The sequence below is a fragment of the Anastrepha ludens genome, chromosome 5 (genome assembly GCF_028408465.1).
Source record: "Anastrepha ludens isolate Willacy chromosome 5, idAnaLude1.1, whole genome shotgun sequence".
Taxonomy (NCBI): domain Eukaryota; kingdom Metazoa; phylum Arthropoda; class Insecta; order Diptera; family Tephritidae; genus Anastrepha; species Anastrepha ludens.
This window is the reverse complement of record NC_071501.1, coordinates 91,846,442-91,865,968: the sequence shown is the minus strand read 5'-3', so window position 1 is coordinate 91,865,968 and position 19,527 is coordinate 91,846,442. Positions and strand designations below refer to the sequence as shown.

Below are 19,527 nucleotides of genomic sequence, written 5' to 3'. Positions count from 1 at the left end.
TATCATTAATAATGACTTGCTGGAGGAGCTGGTGAGAAGAGGTTGCAGGGTGACTGCCTACACGAACAACGTGGTATTAATTGTTAGAGGAAAGTTTTTAGATACCCTGCTCGATTTGTTGCAAAGATATCTGAACGAAGTTGTCCGGTGGGCAGCGAACTGCGGCTTATCGATGAATACTTTTAAGATGAAGCTCGTCCTATTCACGAGCTCATCATATTCTGACAAGATGAAGTACCTAGGCTCAATCCTTGACACTAAGCTAACGAAGAAGCCTAACATTGAGAGAGGGTAAGGAAGGCAATAATAGCCCGGTGTGGATTTAAGGGCGCTATTGGCGAAAGATGGGGCACCTCGCCTGAAGTTGTATTTTGGATCTATAATACTATTATAAAGTCAATTATGTTATATGTAGTCATTGTCTGGTGGAACTCAATAGAGAGGACAGCATCGGTGAAGAAGCTGGAGAGAACTCGAAGTCTGCACCCATTGCAATCAGTGGGGAGCTTCGAACTACTCCTACTTTAGGGCTTAATGTACTTTTAAATGTGGTAATGTGGTATTTGTAGACATCACGGGCAAAACTGCCGCTACACGTACCGCAATCAGGCTCGGCCTTACTTACGAACACTCAAGTATTCTCAGAAACTTTGAGTTCGTCCGCCTGTCGATGGATCACTTGTTTAGTGCAAGCGGAACTTTCGCCTCTCTCTTCCTCAGTGGTATTCTCTAAATGAGCTAATTTATGTATTAAAAGCAACTTTAAAACTGCCGAATACTGTTACAGTTTTTCAGGCAGAAGTCTTTGTGATCCTGCAGCCATGCAGAAAGCTACGAGAACGAGGAAGCGATGGGGGTATTAACATGTTTTCCGATAGTCAAGGTGCAATCAATGCTACAGTTTTTGGGACTACACGCCATTCAATTAACAAAATTTAAGCTGTGCTTACTGGTCATTTTCGGCACTCACGCAGAAAAAATGGATTCAACATTTAACCCCCATTGCAGAAGCTGTGGGAACCTTTTAGAGAAAGAGACTGTTGGGCACTTTCTCTGTAAATATCCGGGTTGGGCAGCCAGACGATTAAGGTTACTGGATGCTCCTTTCTTCGACAGCTTGCGGCAGGGCGCCAAACTAAATTTCATCAATATTTTCCACTACATCAACAGCTTTAGTTGGCTGTGGATATCTGCTTGTTGGAGGTCTCATAATGGTATCAAAACAGGGCTCTAGTGCTACTTGAGGAGGGCCAGATCGGCACTTCAACCATTTCACCTGCCTATATAGCTGCATTCAGGATGATGTTTGGTACTTTATATGAGAGTAGACAGCGTTTACGAGTGTTCTTAGCTGCAAATAAATCTGAGTTGTTCAGATGGAGTATGGGACTGAAACCTTCAGATTTGGACTTTCATCGTCTCATTGTTGCCAGTGGACTAACGATTTTGTAAACACCGCAAGAACGAGTATGATGGGTAAAATTGAAGCCTTAAGTTTCCACAAAAAATATCTTGGCAACACTAGGGACTAGTTTTAGTTTAACCTGTCGTTGGACACCCGGGTCTGGCCGCATTTTTGGACGTGGATGTAAGATATTTTTATTATAGCTAATGATTTGAGTTTCCAGGCAGCTTCTTAAAATTTAATTTTCTATCGATTTATGGATATAAACTTTTAAAACAGATCCGTGAACAGGACGAAAAAGGCCAGATCCAAATGCCCAACTGAAGGTTTTTAAAAAAATGCCCCAGAAAAAATTTTGTCCAAAAACAAAATTGGATGATTGATTTTGCGGAGAGTCGTCTTCACTTTTCAGTCGTATTTCATTCAAAAACTACTATCTGAAAGCCGTAAAATATGTTATTTAAAAATCAGCGAATTTATACAGCAATCACTCCCACCTTTCGTATAAAAAATATTTTTGATTTTCCACGTCATATCTTCTATAAATATAGCGTTAACCCGGGTTTGTAAAAAGTTTGGTTTCTTCCGAACTCAGCCACCTCCTTAGCTGTTGTTTCTACCAACTGATCAAGAATCAAGTTCATAAAGCGAAACTTCACTGATGTCAATTTTAGTGAAATCTTTTCTTTTTTTTTTCTGTGAACTTACGGTGTAAACGTGAACCGCAAAGAACAGCAACAACAACCCATAGTTAGAGTGATAAAAACTTAATGCGAAATGTAAGCGAATTAGAGCGCACAGGTCTACACCATACACCTACCTCCATATATGTGCATGTGTGTGTGCTCCTATACCTATGAAAGTGTGAATGTGCACCCATAAGCCAGTCGAGATAGCACGCACTTGGGTGCCGCAACAACAACAGCAACATGTTTACATTATTATATGGATGCAACTACTGTCAACGACAATGTGCCAAGTTCAATAATAACCTATCGAGCGATCAAGAAAAACAGCGAATTTAGCTTTGCAACAATTTTCTGCAATTTCCACAATGTTGCCGCTAAGCTGAACGAACATTGACAGAGCTGCCAAAGCGCGGACTAACTCATAAATACGCACACAAACATGCACATACATACGCAGGCTGAAGCCCATTAGCCGCGTGTGTTTAGCGCTAACAATAACGCAAGTGCGTAATAAAGTGTAAGTGGAAGAAGAAGAAGAAGTTGTAGCAGTAGCAGTACTAAGATCTACAATAAACGCACAGCGCAAACACTGGATGCTGCAACAAAAGGGAACTTGTGGAGCAGCAGCAGCAGCAACAACAGATGAACCACAAAACTTACTTGCCGCGGTGTTGAATTACAGAAATATTGCCCAGCTTAAGAGTGCAAGGCGCTCAACGGCACAGCTTGTGGCCACGAATGAGCAGCTCTTTATCTCGGCCAAACCACAAAAGAAATGGCAGCCGTAAGTGGGTACTTAAGGGGTGCCCACTCAGTGAAGCCAAAGTAAGCTAAGTAAGTAAGTAAGTAAGTAGCAAGTAAGTGTGTGGCAGCAAGGGACAGAAGGAAAGTAGCAAAGTGGCAAAGCTTTTCTTTATGACTTTTCTTCTGTCGCGGCCCGTAGTGAAACCAAAGAAAATGCCACAATCTGCCGGCGATCAGCACAAATAATCGGAGAGGAGTCTGTAAATGCGAGAAATTTCAAACCATATTTTTCTACACTCACTCATTACAAGCACTTTGTGCATTTATACACACGCGGCAACTTTATGAGGCATTGCTGCATCATTTTTGCTTTTATTTGTTGAAAATGATTATTTCGCTTTGTTGTACCTAATCGCACATTTCAGTTTATAGCGAAATTAGTGCGCGTGATGATGGTGTTTAGATAGACGAGTTACGCAAAAATTGAGAGAGACAAACCCTGACTGGGCGCATACATACAAATTTAGGTACTTATGTACGTTAATAAATATACAAGTCAAAAGGCGGACTCGTAAATAGAACAGAAATGTTGAGAAAGTAAGAAAATTATAGGGGATTTTTGGGGATTTTTAGAAGAAAAAAACCTGTTTTCAGCAGACTATTTTTGGCGATTTTTTCATATATGCAATCACTTTAAATATATAAAAAGCAATTTTTTTTAGAAAATTTAGACAAAAAAATTTCTTCCACAAATTTTAACACAAATGTGTAAATAATTTTTACCCAAAATTTTTTTAAAAAATTATAGTTTACGCTTTTCAGTAAGAATATCAAGCATTAGGAGGTTATTTTTTACATTTCTATTTAAAATATATACAAATAAAATTTTTTTTTTCAAAGTTTACCCAAAAAAAAAATTTCTATCAAAATTTTATCAAAAATTATAATATTTTTTATTTATTGTTTTTAATTATGTCTTATACCTTATTAGCAGGCAGATCATGTATTGAGAGCCCATTTTTTTACAGCCCATTATATACAAAAACACGTTTTTTCAAAAGAAAATATTTTTCTAAAAATTATATTCGATACTTTTGTATAACGTTTTTCTTATACATTTATTTAAAGTATTTACAAAAAAATAGTCTTTTCAAAATTTAACCAAAAAAAATTTTTTTATAAAAATTTGATCAAAAATGTATAGGTTATTTTTACCAAACAAATCTTGTTTTAATTATATTTTATACTTTCTTAACAGGCAGATCATGCATTAAGAGCACATTTTTTCTAAATTTTACCTAAAGTATACACCAAAACAATATTTTTTTCAAAACACAATTTTTATAAAAATTTTAATAAAAATCCATAGGTAATAAGGTTTATAAAAACTACATTTTATACTTTTTTAGTAGGGAGATGATGAATTAAGAAGTCATTTTTTACGTTTTTATTTAAAGTAGGTATGTACAAGAAAATATATTTTTCAAAATTGACCACAAACAAAATATTTTTCCAAAAATTTTAACAAAAATCAAAAAAAAATTTTTTTTAAATTTTATTTTATTCATATTTTGAATGGAGATCAAGCTTTGGGAGGTCATGTTCAACATTTTTCTTTAAAGTATATACAAAAAATATTACAAAAAAAATGTTTATAAAAACCATATTTTATACTTTTTTAGTTGGAGATCTTTTTTACTTAAAGTATATATAAAAAAATATTTTTTCCAAAAAAAAAAAAAAAAATTTTTAATTTTAATAAGGGTAGTTTTTTGCCAAAAATTTAAAAAAAAACTACATTTGATACTTTTTTAGTAGGGAGATGATGCATTATATAAAAAATATATTTTTCAAAATTCACCACAAAAAATATTTTTTCTAAAAAAAATGTTCTAAAAATTATATTTTATACTTTTTTTTGCACAAAAATGTACATGTAATTTTTACTCAAAAATTTTCATAAAAATTATATTTTATAATAATTTAAGTGGCTGTGTTTAGGATGCCGTTTTCCCTCCCTTTTTTAGAAGAAAAAAAAAACTATTTCAGCAAACCATTTTTGGCGACTTTTTCATATATACATCCATGTATTTAAAGTATATACCAAAAATATATATTTTTCAAAAATTATCAAAACAGGACTCCCCAAAAAAACAAAAAAAAAAACATTTAATAAGTCTCAAAATTGCCTTTCCCTCAAAATACCCTTTCGTCCTCTTACTTTCCTGCATATTTGCACGTTTTTTGTTTCGCTACCCATAAGCGGTTGCGCACCGCTGTGTTCGGAGTCGATGTTAGGACCCCGCATGACACAAACATTGAGGATGCTAGAAGCGTGCCTTCCGTCAATCCCAACACGATTTATTTAATTCCAGGTTCACTGATCAGGGGACAGCCAGGTTGCCTTATGAATATCGAAAAGTTGGAACCTGGTGCTAAGGAATACCATGTGCTTGTGCAGTCGATCAGCCTTATATCGCTGATTGAGCTGGTGCGGTGTAGGCTGAACTTTCCGATAGTCGGGCGGAAGACTTTCTCTTGTGCAAAGGGTTGCGTTGAAATCCTCGAGAACAATTTTAGCTACGCTCGTAGATTTCCTCCAGTAGCGCATAAAAGTCATCTTTCGTCGATTCATGCTTCTCATTCGTCAGTGCATGCGCGCATATGAGGCGGGCGTAGAAGAACTTGGTTTTAACGCGATTTACGGCCAGCCGTTCGCAAACAGCTCAAAAGCGCGACACAGCGTCTCCCAGTTTCGCTCTTATCACAAATCCACACCCAAACATGTGCTCCTCCTCAGATGTTTATTTATTTATTTATTTATTTAAGTCTATGAATTACAATCCTTGCAGACTATGATATAAAAGTTGCTTAGATTAAACTACAGATATATTACATGCTTTAAAAACAACTAAAATATAGAATTCGAGAGATTAAAAAATGCTACTCTTGAAAGCGAAAAGCGAGAATAACATCATTATGAACGGAATTTAATTCCCGTAAAGCACGAGTGTATGGGAGCATTACTGGCTTACTTAGTTTGAAAGTTTCCCCCATAAAAATTGTAGAAGTTCCTAAGAGATCTTTGGGGAACATTTAATCGAATCCTTTCCAACAAGCAGGGGCAATCAATTATTCCAGTAATAATATTATGAGTAAAAGACAGACACAGTATAGACCTACGAATTTCTAAGGACTTGAGACTTAAAAGCATGAAACGAGCAGAATATGACGGCATGGGATCAATAAAATACAGAGACCGATTTGAGAATCATTTTTTGCACACGTTCGATTCTATTGATAGCCTGCTGACTACACGGTCTCCAAATAAACAGAGCATATTCTAAATGAGATCTGACAAATGATGTATAGAGTAACTTAATAGTGTAGGGATCAGAGAACTTAGTGGCGTTCAGTCTGACGAAGCCCAACATGGAAAAAGATTTTGAAGTAATATAATTTATATGGTTATTAAAAGAGAATTTGTTGTCAACGATAACGCCAAGGTCCTTAAACTCGCTAACGCACTGCAGGACACATGTCGAGATACTGTACTTAGTGCACAAAATGTTAGATGTTTTCGAATAAGGTATTGGAAACACTTATATAAGTTCAGCGAAATTCGTGAACAACTGGCACCCTATTCATATCGGCTCGAAGTTTAGTGGCATCCTCTTGAGTCTTGATCGCTGAGCAGATCTTAAGATCATCAGCATAAAGCAAAAATTTAGCATATGAGAAACAACTTTTGATATCAATAATAAGTGAATATCGCAGGTTGCTATTTTAGGAGTACCTTCTCTTATTCATCCCATTTCCTGAATAGTGGTAATACTAGCCTTGCATTTTGAGAGGACATCCCCTGGCTGGATAGAGCCACTTTCTCTATAGAGGGTGCATATCCGTAAATCGTGGTCCCTAAAATATTTGCAGTGGTCGTCAACTGAAAGGGGGTTCTCATCCGAGGCAGTTGTTCGTCTTATCATTGGTTGGTATCCGAGATGTCCTGGGTTGTTTCGCTTTCCCTCATTAGCTCACTCTCACACGCATGCTCGGAAGCGACCCAGAGTATACTTGGGCAAATTACGGAAATTGTGACCTGCTTGGACCGTATGCAGAAGAATCGTTCTGGACACTCCAAAGTGAATGGCAATCAGAGACATTCCGTACTTGCTGGGACTTCTACATACTAAATCAACTTTACTAACGCATTTTTCTTCAAAAAATAGTTGGTCTGACGCATTAAGTATTCCAGCACCTTCGAACAGAAAAGACAGTATAGCGATTGGACTATGATCAGCGTTTGGTTTTAATGTAGGAATAATCTTAGTGTTTTTTTCTGACACGACGAGAATGTATTCAGTACGCGCGTGATTTAGGGTACATTTCTTCCTCCAATTATAGCTATAGTGATGCTGATTTAAATGTGTTTTTAAAGACCCTGGTAATACGTAGATATCCGACGAAGTATGGATTGGAATTCATATAAGAAAATTTCGAAGGCAGGTTACCCAGCTAATTTCTCTCCTCTTCTGCTTTTCAAATGAGGAATTAGAACATCAAGTTAATTATTTTGCTTCGGCTTGCACGGCGGATTTAAATCGAGCTTGGGAAGATCGGGGTAAATGCAAATCCCAATAGTAGACTCGACTCACTTTGTAAGCCACGCACAGAGCAATGACTTGCCTGTTCTGCCCCTGACCTTAGGTCTTGAACTTCAATTGAGTGAGGCTAAGTAGATGCCCAGGCTTTAAGAGATGAAAAGTAATCTTTTTCGAGGGATTTCTGCAGTGTCATTAAAGGCAAAGCCGATGCGACTTCATCGAAACTACGTTGATGTTCGCCATAACATCACAAATAAGACAAATAAGTTTTTGGGTATTACTCTGGGTAAGAAAAAAAGCTTAAAGGAAACACAGCTGTACGATACGGGAAGTCTTCTAAGTATAGTCCTCTAAACATTCTGGTGGAAAGATGCTGCAGCCTTAAAGGTAAAGTTTAGACTCTTTACGCTGTTACTCAAGGCTCCACGCGAGTTGGTTAACGTAACTCTTCCATGGGTTGTTCATGTTGACAAGGGTGCTCAAATGCGAAGATCAGGGTCGTTATTGAGTATGCTCACGCAACTGTGACTGCACACCCAGAGTCGTCACTATATCCGAAAACACCTTGAACACACAACCTTTTTGGGTGTTTATCCGAGCTCCTCCTCCTATTTGTGGTGTGCGTCTTGATGTTGTTACACAAATGGAGGGACCTACAGTTTTAAGCCGACTCCGTACGGCAGATATTTTTATGAGGAGCTTTTTCATGGCAGAAATCACTCGGAGGTTTGCCTTTGCTTGCCGAGGGGCGACCGCTATTAGAAAAATGTGTTTTTTTTTTTCTTAATTTTGGTGTTTCACCGAGATTCGAATCGACGTTCTCTCTGTGAATTGCGAATGGTAGTCACGCACCAACCCATTCGGCTACAGCGGCCGCCGTAACCAAATATTACGCTTAAATTCAATATTTCCATTTTACGAATAAATATTCAAAAAATTATCTGCTTTTGTTGCAACAAAAGTTCTTTCAGTCAAAGCGCATTTTCCCTTACATTTGTTTTTTTTTTTGGTCGGTGCACTTTTGCCTCATAGTGTAGGTGCTTCATTTGGGGATATAGGGCGCCGTTCCTCTAAATATGGCACTGCCCGAATACTATTGTATGTGTGCGTGTGCATCACTGCAGTGCTTTCATGCTGATTTATTTTGATCTCGTTTGCCGTTTTTTTTTATTTTTTTTTTGTTATTTTTCTTTTTGTCACAATAACAACGGTTTAATTTTAATTTTATTTATAAGTTTTGCTGGTAAGTCTATATCTCTGCTGCTATTGTTATTGTTGTTCGTGCTGCTTACCATTACACCAACGCGGTGAAAAACTTTCCAAAAACCCATTGCATAGATCAGCTGGTGATAAAAGCCAGTGCAAAACAAATGCGAACGCCAGCGTCAGCGGCAACGCCGCGCAAGTGAACTCGTTCGCATACAATTCATGCCTTGTTTCGTCACGAAAAAGTTTCTAAAGCACTAAAACGACAACAACAACAACAACAACAACAACAACAACAATATAAACAACTAAAGGAATTGAAATCAAAAACAAAAAGCGGAAAAGTTGAAATGCAAACTGAAAATAAATTAACAAGCAGTAAAAACAAAACGAAAACAAAACTGCCTCAAATTCGCCAAAGCCGCAGTCGCGTTAAAGAGGGCCCTTCCAAGTGATAGGCAGCCTAAGCGCGCGCGTTCACGCTCCCGCCTCAACCTCGGCTTACATATTTCAAGTCGCTGCCAAATTACGAGCAAATCGCTTGTTTGCGCAAGCAGCCCCTAAGCAACAGCCAGCGATGCGTGCTTTATAATGGCGCCATGTCGTGGCAGCGTCAACTGATTTGAAGCGCCGCCTCCGAATGCTTTAGTGCTTCACTGGCTTGCGGCTGCCGCTTTGCTGCTGGCTGGCTGTACTGATGTGTCGTCAACACGTGAATTTTGCATTAGTTGCTTTGATTTTCTACCAGCCTTTTTCGGTGCTGATGATCTAATTTGGCAGCAGTTGTCGTCGTGCCGCGCACCAGCTCAACTGCACCTAAGTATTGGAGATATTCGGTTGATGCTGTTCTTCCCCTATGCGATTTGCGATTTGCGACTTGTGATGTGCAACACATATGGCGGTATTTCTGGACGTGTTTATTTTATTATTACAACAGCTTTTGGCAGTCTTTATGCTTATGGGAGCAGATTTTTTCTTTTAACCCTGCAGTTTTGAATGTCACCCACAGGTGGTGAGAGTTAAAAAACAAATTGTTCATCTAAAGCGATTCTATAGTTGACTATACCTTCTATGTTACTTTGTCCAACAACTATTTTTTAAATAGAAAAATATTCATTAATCTTACCTGCTAACTCTCGATCAAAAAGTGAAGTTAAAATTACTTTGAAAGAGTATTTCCAGTGTCATTATTGAAAAAAAAAAAATGTGAATATGCAGTAAATCATTATTTACTTAATTATTGTTTAAAAAATAGTATTCAGAGGTAAGCTAAATGTGTATAGAATAAAAAGTATTTAATAAAAAATTATTTATTGTAGAAAAATAAAACTTCAGTAATTTAAAAAACAACTCTTTCTTTAATTATTTACAAAAGAAATTCTTAAAAAAATTATTTACAACAAAACTTGTTTTTGAAATTATTTGCAAAAATAAAATTAAAAAGAAATGATTTACGAAAAAAAAATTTCTTAAAAAAATATTTACGAAAGAAAAACTTTCTTAAAAAAATATTTACGAAAAAAATTTCTTTAAAAATTATTTACAAGCCCAAAAATTCTTAACAAAATTATTAAAACAAAATTTCTTTACAGAATTATTACAAAAAAAATTTACTTATTTATTTTCTTGAAAAAATTTAGCTATAAAGATTTCTTTTAATTTTTTATTCATAACATTTTTTATACTTATATTTTATAATTATAATATACATAATTTTCTATTCTTAACAAAATTATTGAAAAAAAAATCTTAAACAAATTATTTCCTAAAATTTTTTTATTTATTTATTTTCTTAAATAAATTTAGCTAAACAGATTTCTTTTAATTTCTTATTCATAACAAAACTAAAAATTCTTAACAAAACTATTGAAAAAAATCTTAAAAAAATTATTTCCTAACAATTTTTTATTTATTTATTTTCTTGGAAAAATTTAGCTATAAAGATTTCTTTTAATTTCTTATTCATAACAAAACTAAAAATTCTTAACAAAACTATTGAAAAAAATCTTAAAAAAATTATTTCCTAAAAATTTTGTATTTATTTATTTTCTTAAATAAATTTAAACAGATTTTGTAATTTCTTATTTACTTGCTTTTAGAAATGTACATACCTGTATTCTAGGAATTTAACTCAAAAACGAAAAAAAGCTCTTTTCCGCTCAATGACTTGGGCATTGGAGTGTTAATTGTTTGCCTTTTTTCTTTTTTTTGTCAATATTTTAGCCAAACGAGTTTAGCACACACCTTTTATGAGTATTTATGAGCATTTTGGGATATTCGCTCTACTAATTTACATAAATATATTCAAGTTAGTGATGGAATCCCCGAAATCCCGCGATCCCGATGTGTCAGTATTTTTCAAACAGTGATAATCCTTGGTTGAGGTGGTTGTCCACTATGGGACACAATCAGGCTCACACAGTCATTGTGATGCCGCGTCATGGGTTATCCACCAAGCTGATACGCCGGCTTATTTCGGATTTCCTGTCAAGAGCGTTTTAGCCTAGTACAACCTTCTGGTGCTTTCGTCATGAAATTACCACCAGAATGTAACCTTAAAGTTGGCAAGAAAGCACCGTACATTGTCTCGGATATCAAAACATATGAATAAATGTTTTTCTTTTAAATAACTCTATGCCATTGGGACTAATACATAGCCTGTTCTAGATGTGATTTTTTTTAATTATTTGTCCAATTTCAGTATATAAACTTTTCAGAACCTTTGGAAGTATTGTTACTTCACCGCACCATTTTAAACGTTTCACGCAATCATTGAGGGCGCCCTGGAAACGAATCAAGTCGCGTCAATGGGAATTTCTGTCAGTGAAGTCCTCGAGATGATATGGAGAAGTCTCGAAGTCTTTGGTATAGATGAAAGTAGCATTGTCACTTCAGCCAACAAGAGATGGGTTGATAGTCTGACATATAATATCAAGCTACAAAAAAAATTGGGCCAGAATGGTCAGAAAGGTTAGTTGCTTTGTTGTCTCCCAGGTCGATATGCTCAAAGATTAAATGTTGTTCATTTGGACTATGAATTGCAGAAGCTCCAAGAATAAGGAGGAGGAAGAGTCAGTCAGACATCTGCTTTGTCACTATACTGCGTGGCATGCCACTAGGTATAGATACTTTGGCTCACCGTTATTGCGCGATACTGTTGACCTTAGAGATATAAGTGTCAGCCATGGATTTGCACTTAAAATAAAGTGGTTTAACGAGGAGTACCAGACAAACTACGACTGTTGTATCATAGTGGATCGGCAACGGTCGATGTGAGTTGGTTTAAAGAACGACTGTCACTGCTACCTTCCAACCTACCTAAGGTTCAAATGCCTTTCTAGCGTGTTTTTCCCCTTGGGAACGAACATATGTTAAGTCTGCCGGTATCAGATCAGTGGTTTGTTTGAAGCGCCGGCTTGCTAATCAACTTTGTCAACAACAAAGATTCATTCCGGAAACTTTTGAGGTAGACATTTATTTCATTTCATTTACTATATATTTTAATGGAGTTATATCTATAATTACTTTACAACTGGCGCAGAAATATCCAAAAGCGTTGCAGTAAATACTGGAATGTAATCCAGCTGTTGATAAATGACAATTCCTGGTCACCAGCTATTTACGTTTCGGATACAAGGGAATCCACTCCAGGGCTCAGCCAAATATCTTATAACTAATACAAATTATAACTACCAAATATATCCCTCAGTGTGTTTGTGTAAGTACGTATGTATGTAAATATAGTATTGAATATTTTCATGCAAATGTGTATCGTAAATTACGGTTCAATACACTTGGATATTGAAATTGAAATTAAGCAAATTTGCTACAACTATAGCACACATGCACACATACACACACATACACACATTGGGATTGAACAAACAAATAGAGCTGATGATGTCTGACAACCGCTGAGATCAGTCAACAGTGAATAAAAAAACAACGCACCGGCTGTGCGGCTTTAGACTGACAGGCAAATAGAAAAATAAGCGGGATATGGCTTAGTGAAGATTTTGAATAGTAAAGCGATAAATAGTGGAAAAAGCAAAGGAGATCGAAGAAATGAAATTCGATAAAAAAAAACTGCGAAATTAAATAAAAAAAATAAAAAAAATAATTATGATAATAATAAAATAAAAATATAAAAAAGGAAGCGAATTTAAAGTAAAAAAGGTATAAAAATTACACTAGAAAAAATTTATATATAAAAAACCAAAACAATAACTAAATAAAATTCTTAATTATTTTCACTAATAGACAACGGAATCCTATGAATCCACATATTTTTGTTTAGCATCTATTTGATCGCGCACCAGCATAGAAATCCGGGTAGAAGAAGGTATACGCTTATGTACGAGTATATTTGCATATATTTATAATATATATAAGAACATGTTTTGTTTTTAATACAAAAAAGCGTACAAAATTCATCGCTGAGTCACTTGGACGGTGAAAAAATTTTGTTGGAAATGCCCTTAAGCCCAAAAGAAACCCATTTGCACTACTGAATTTGAACGTAAAGCTTGTCAAGAGGGATCCTTTTAAGTCATCAAATCAACAACGCAGTATCAGCGATATCAGTGATCAGATTGGAGGTACTATTTCTAATAGAGTTTTTACGACAGATAACGCGTGGCTACAGTCAAACTAAATACATCATTTTTTTCTGTCTTCATTGGCATTTCATTATGAAAAGACTTACGCCTCAACAACGTGATTTGTATTGAAGTAAAAAAATCGACGCTCTGTGAAAAGTGTTCGTCGCGCGCTCAGGCCAACTTATGGTGTTCAGCGATGATGCCCATTTTCGGCTTAATGGCTACGCAATAAGCAAAATTGCCGTATTTGGGCTGAAGTGCATGTAAAAGCTGGAAATTAAAGCTCGTGATCTCCACACAGCCCGTGAAATAGTCGATTTGCTGCATAGACGTTTCGCTGATTTATCTGTTCAAAACGCCTTATGAACAAAATTAAGCACCCTGAAGCACCTGAGATGCAATGTTTTTTTCTAACAGAACAAACATTTTACCAAAACCAAAAGATCAAACACAGAAATGACGACATTTACAGAGTTACTATGTGTCAATCCTACGGACGTTAACTTTGTCATCCACTGAAACTCTGCAACATCTGCTATGGTTTTAGGTGTTGTGAGTAATAAGGACATGTCTTGCCGCCACATCTCTCAAGGATTTTGCTGCATATATCGAGGGTCTAGAGACAGTAGTGAAAGCCTGGATTGAGGATGGACGCGGTGGCAGCCCACACAGCTTTCATCGAAACCCTGTTCCTTCACTCAAAGCGATGATGACACAAGAATGGCTGGCTGAAAATTTCTATGATACTTAACACCGAACCGAACCGCTTAACTCCCTGGATTGAGCAGCTAAAGAACGTTGCTTTGTGGCATTCCCTAAATGTTCTATACTTTTTCACGGCGTTCTGTAAGTGTGATAAGGTAGGTATGGTTCATGCCCTTCTTTCAATACATTTCAAGTGTTAGACTTCATTTTTTTTTTTCGGGGAAACCAAAAATAAAAACCACTCTTGTGCGAATGGAGTCGATGGCTATTGAGGTATCTACAGACAAGGGTAGGTGCGAGCGATATCTGCATTCAAAGCAGAAGGATTCATCCTCAGGATAGGTAGGATAGCGCTCATTTACTTCAATAGTGTCAAATTCCAAAAAAAATATGTTTAAATAAGTATGCTCAATTGGCCAGCTCTTCTTTTATGCTGTATGAAAAATTCATGGCGATATTTATTAACAGAATATCACTGAATGAGAATATGCCTCTACCTTAGCTTACGGAGGCATAGTAAAATGAAAACTCTAAAGTCGTCTTTCTCGTCACTTTTCTTCATTGAGTTATGGCATTCTTGCGATGATTGAGCGGCATGTATTTCTCCTAGGCAGCGGCAGGACTTGTTACTCATTCGTCACACTTCGTATGTGTGTAGGTAGGAACAGCTAGAATTTTTCAAGGCACTTTTTGGTGTCCGAAAATGCAAGAATACACAGCCACTCACAGCTAAATCAGACCACTTGGCTTCTTCTTATTTTTACCATTGACGTTCAAATTAATAAAAACTCATTTTTTTTTTTTTTTTGTTTTGAAAAAATATTTTCATGTGTATTTGTTTTTAAATATTTGCATATTCCGCTTCAACCCTTCTTCAATAAATAATTATTTTTTTTTTAATTTTTTTACATTTATGGATTACTATAAAAAATCTTATAAAAATATTTATTGCTTAAATGCAACTACTAGCTAATATTCATATGTATATGTTTGTATATATTTATGCCTGTAAATATGTATACAATTACAAAAATAGTAGACTCTATCTTTTCAAAAATAGTTTCCGTACAGTTTTTAAAAATATTTCGGCTTATTTGATAAACTTTTTCTGCAAATGCTGACCATTTCAGAAAATTTAAATTTTTTAAACATAATTACCGCTATTAATTAACTAAAATTACTAATTACAATTCTTTTCACATTTTTTACAAAATCTACAAACTAATATGGTTTTTTATATTTTACAAAAAAAAGTAGGTTTGAGGCTTTCGAAATTGAGCTTCACAGTAAAATAGTTGTTGAGTTAAAATTTGTGGTAAATGCAAGGCCTGTTTACAATAGTTTGTTGTTGTGTTAACTGTTAGTACTAATGTAGTTGTTTTTGTGATTTTTTTTGTTGTTTTTGCTTTGAAAGTTAGCAACATTTTTTTAGCTGACTAGAGGTAATGAAATTTGTTTCTGCTTAATTTGTTTTTCTTTTTTCTGCTAGGTTCAACGCGCACACTGGGTCTGGGGGATGCATACGCACGTACATACAAATGTGTGTATCTGTAAGTGTGCGTAATTTAGGTACTTATTTTGAATGATAGATTGATAGACGCGCGCTGAGTTGAGTGATCAGTTACTATTTAGTTGTTGTAAAATTTTCTCCTTTGCTAGTGGCTGGTGGGTTTCGAACTAGGAACTAATTTTTGGTGGTTCATGGCAAACTCGGCTTGGCCGCGCAGCTCTAATTTCACACTTCTTCACACTGCTGTCTAGTGCTCCACATAGACTGGGTAATTGTGGAGCTCATGCGCCGACGCCACCGAGTCAGCCGCCACCGCGCTGGCACAACTGCCACCACTACTGCTATTGGCGCTCGCATTGCCGCCCGGACAGCCACCCTCGGAGTGCTTCGTCAGCAGCGACATGCGCGAAAAGGTCTTCGAGCAATTACCGCAGGAGTACTTCTTGATGTCGGAGTGTGTCTGGAGGTGGGCGCGCAAATTCGAGCGATCGGCAAAGGCGCGATGGCAGTGCTGACAACTGAAGGGCTTCTCGCCGGTGTGTGTGCGTATATGGCCCTGCAGCAGCCACGGCCGTGAGAATGCCTTGCCGCAAATGTTGCACTTGCAGGGCAACGTATGGGTGCGTATGTGCATCTTGAGCGCACCCAGTGAGACGTAGGTTTTGTCGCAGTCCTTGCAGCTGAACGACTTCTTCACCTGATTGCCTTCGGCAGCGGGGCAGTGGAATTGCTGGTGCTTGGTGAGACCGGAAAAGGTGGAGTAGGATTTCTGGCAGTCGGGACACTGATAACGTGGCGGTGCCGACTTCTCCTTCTTTATGGAAGGTGTGCTGGGTGCCGAGCCGCTTTGACTGGCGCTTGAGTCGCGCTTCTCACTGGCGTGGTGTGCGCGGCTCGCCAACGACTTTTGTGGCGTCTTCTGTAGTGTGCTGTGTTTCAGCGACAAATCCTCGGGCAGCGCCGAACAATGCGGCTCAGGTGTGATTGAGCGCATGGAGTAGTACGAGGATTCGGAGTAGGTTGGTGAGATGGGTGCATGTGGATGATGATGGTAACTGAGTGGCGGCGGATATGCCGTTGTGTGATGTGGTGTATGGTGTTGCGTATGGTAGGCGGCTGCGGCGGCGACAGCGGCGGTGGGTAACTGTGGGTAGGGAATGAAACGATGCGCATGCTGTGACGGCGACTGTGGCATTTGACGCACACCAATCGGCCGGTGTATGATTTCGGAGCGCACAGGCGGCGACACCGAATTGGCACGTCCGTGTAGGTAGTGTGGCGGTGGCGATAATGAACCCAACGAATCGGCTGAGGGTGAGCTGGGCGAGAGCAAGTCGCCTCGCAGCGGTGAGATCTGTTGCGCCAAATGTGGGTGATTGATGGTGCGGTAGAATTCAGCAGTGTACGGTGACATATGGAAATTCCATGGCTGCAAGCCATACTTGGCGTATGTGGGTTTTGGCACAACAACGGAGGCAGCAGCCACAGCTGCAGCGGCAGCTAGCGCGGCCGCTTGTGTAGTATTTGTGGCAGCATCGTTTTGCTCTTCAATCTTCACGCAATCAATGATTTCCTCCTCATCCTCATCGTCCAGCATATCCATAGAGGCATCATCGTCGGTGTGATCGACATCGACACCTTCGTCCTCGCAACAATCGCTTACATTAATCAGCTCGTCATGAGTGCTGCTCGTGGTGAGGTGAGCTTTACGTGAGCCGACGATGGGTGCGAAGTCATCCTGCTCATAAGTACATTTCTTGAGACTCAAATTTTCGGGCTGATCTGTGTGGTCGTCATCACTGTGTGTGCTAGCGGCGGACATTTTCACATCCACAACATCTGTGGAGCTGTCCTCTTCGAACTGATAGTTGATCGGACGTTTCTTCAAAGGACATTTACTGTAGTTTTTCTCACCCAACATATCCTCGACTGTGTGCATTTTGCTGGATTTTGGTTTGAAATTCTTCGCGTGTGCACTTAAACTTTTCAGCACTTTTTAGTGTTTCTTATTTATAAAAATTGTTTTTTTTTTCAAAACTCAGTTTTTTCAAATTTTTACGCTTTGCGTGCAATGTTCACATTCCCCTGGGAATTTAAGTTCTTCACTTTTAGTTTTTCAAAACTCGCGCTTACGCGTTTACACTGCACTTCAAACAAGCACTGAACATTTACTCCTACTCGATTCGATGCGATCGGTTTTCGAATACCGACTGTTCACGGTTTAAGTCAGTTTTTTTTTTCTATTATTTCTTCCCCCAATTAGCAAAGCGTGGCATGTGAGACATTCAATGAAACACAAACGAACTTTAGCAGCAGCAACGAAGAACTGTGCTGAGCCGCCACGCATCCTCGCTTTTATATGCTGCGCGCTCAATCGACTCTCAATCTAATCTGCGGTGGCCAATGGTGCTGGCTGCAACTGCTCTCGACTTCTCGAGCCCGGGTTTGCGCTCAAACAGCTCGGTCAGGGAGAAATTCGTGCGCGCTTGCCAGGTTTCGGAGCGCAAATGCACGCAGAGAAAGAACGAGTCCGAAGGGAGACGGCTAACTGGAGCGTAGTAACTGGCTCTCAATGAAATCGCCACCACCACTCAGTATTTATTTAACAAGCTTTATTTACAGCACACAAAGACCAACATCAGCACTAATAGCACCAACAGCCAGCAGAGTTAATAGTTAGCGGCAGTCAGCAGCAACAACAATACACTGAACAGTCGCGCAACCACCAATCGTCGCCACTGCCAAAGCCGTTATGTGAAAACCTGTTCTCGATGCGCCGTATGCCGGGCTACCCAGGCTATTGAAGCGTTGACTTCATATGTTTACATGCACGCTTGATTGCTAACTTGCTAGCTGGCTGGCTGGTTAGTTAGCCGACCGACTGGCTTGGGTGGCTCTGACTCTGGCCGCGTGCCGGATGGTCAGGCAACAATGATGCACCACCACTAATGCAGGCCTTAATGCGTGTGAGTCGCGCCAATCAGATTGTTAGACAATACACTAAAATTAATATGTGGCCGGCATTGTTGTTGCTGCATTGCGCACTTATATACTTCATTTAACGGTTGTATATAAGCATACGCCGTGGCTCTTCATTGCATCGAATGCTCTTAAATTGCCAACAAAGCGACGCACACTCACACAGCGCTCGTGTAATGAGATGCATGCTTTGACTGTTTGCTCTTCCGCTCTTCAGCCACCCTGCAATAGTGCGCCGCAATATTTACATATTTTTTGGGTTTTCCGCTCGTGCGGTGCTCGCATTATTCGCTCGTACGTGCTCTTTTCATGCTGTAGTGTTGCAAGGATCTGTGGCGAGTAGCAGTAAGCAAGTCGCGGCGCATGCTTGACTACACGACTCTTTCGGCTCAGTGCCTCTCATAGGCACCTGGGCAGCGGAAAATTGCTTGTTGGAGTAGTCTAAAAATAACTGCGCATAGTGGTAGGCAGGTGTTGCACAATGGAGTGGTGCGTTATTCGCTGATCGCTATGCGCTGTTGAAAGTAGCACGCCGATGCGGGCGCGAGGTGGTAACGGAGGCTACTTAAATTTTTTTCTGTATTAATTTGAAATGAGTTAATTTTCTTTTTCACTTGGCGCTGGAATTTTTGAATTTGCTTAAAAAATTTCGTTGACTTAGATGTCCAAGCATTCAATCAGTAAGACCATTGTACCACACCCAGATAGATTACAGTAAAAGAAATAGAGAGACACGATCGATATTATTTGGAGGGTAAGATTGAAAAATTGGTTTATGGTCACTCTTCCGCGAATCTTTTGGATTCATTGATGCATCTTAAGAAGTCCAGAAGAGGAAGAGTATGAACTTTGTCCATACTCAGAATATCGCACCGCAATTGTCAAAGTCTGCTTCTAGAAAACGCCGGACAGCTACAGAGAAAAAGGCACTGCAGATGCCCTCATTCTCACGGCAGGATAGGCATATTGGATCGTCAATGGTTCCCATGAAAGCTATATGCCGACCACAGGCGTTTTGCCCTGTGATTACACCCTCCAGTGTTCTCAGGTCCATCCTACTAAGTTTTTGGAGAAATGTCGCTAG

The 19,527-nt window shown here is 38.4% G+C and overlaps 1 protein-coding gene across 1 annotated transcript; it reads right to left on the bottom strand.

The window, feature by feature from the left end:
• Window positions 1-15,175: 15,175 nt before the first annotated feature.
• LOC128864558 (protein escargot) lies at window positions 15,176-17,788 on the bottom strand. The gene has a single exon (XM_054104281.1). It carries the CDS (start codon window positions 17,401-17,403, stop codon window positions 15,712-15,714), a length of 1,692 nt encoding a protein of 563 aa, XP_053960256.1. The 5' UTR covers window positions 17,404-17,788; the 3' UTR covers window positions 15,176-15,711.
• Window positions 17,789-19,527: the final 1,739 nt, after the last annotated feature.

Coding starts and splice junctions, on each gene's coding strand:
- LOC128864558 (XM_054104281.1), bottom strand. CDS start 17,403: ATGCACACAGTCGAGGATATGTTGGGTGAGAAAAACTACAGTAAATGT.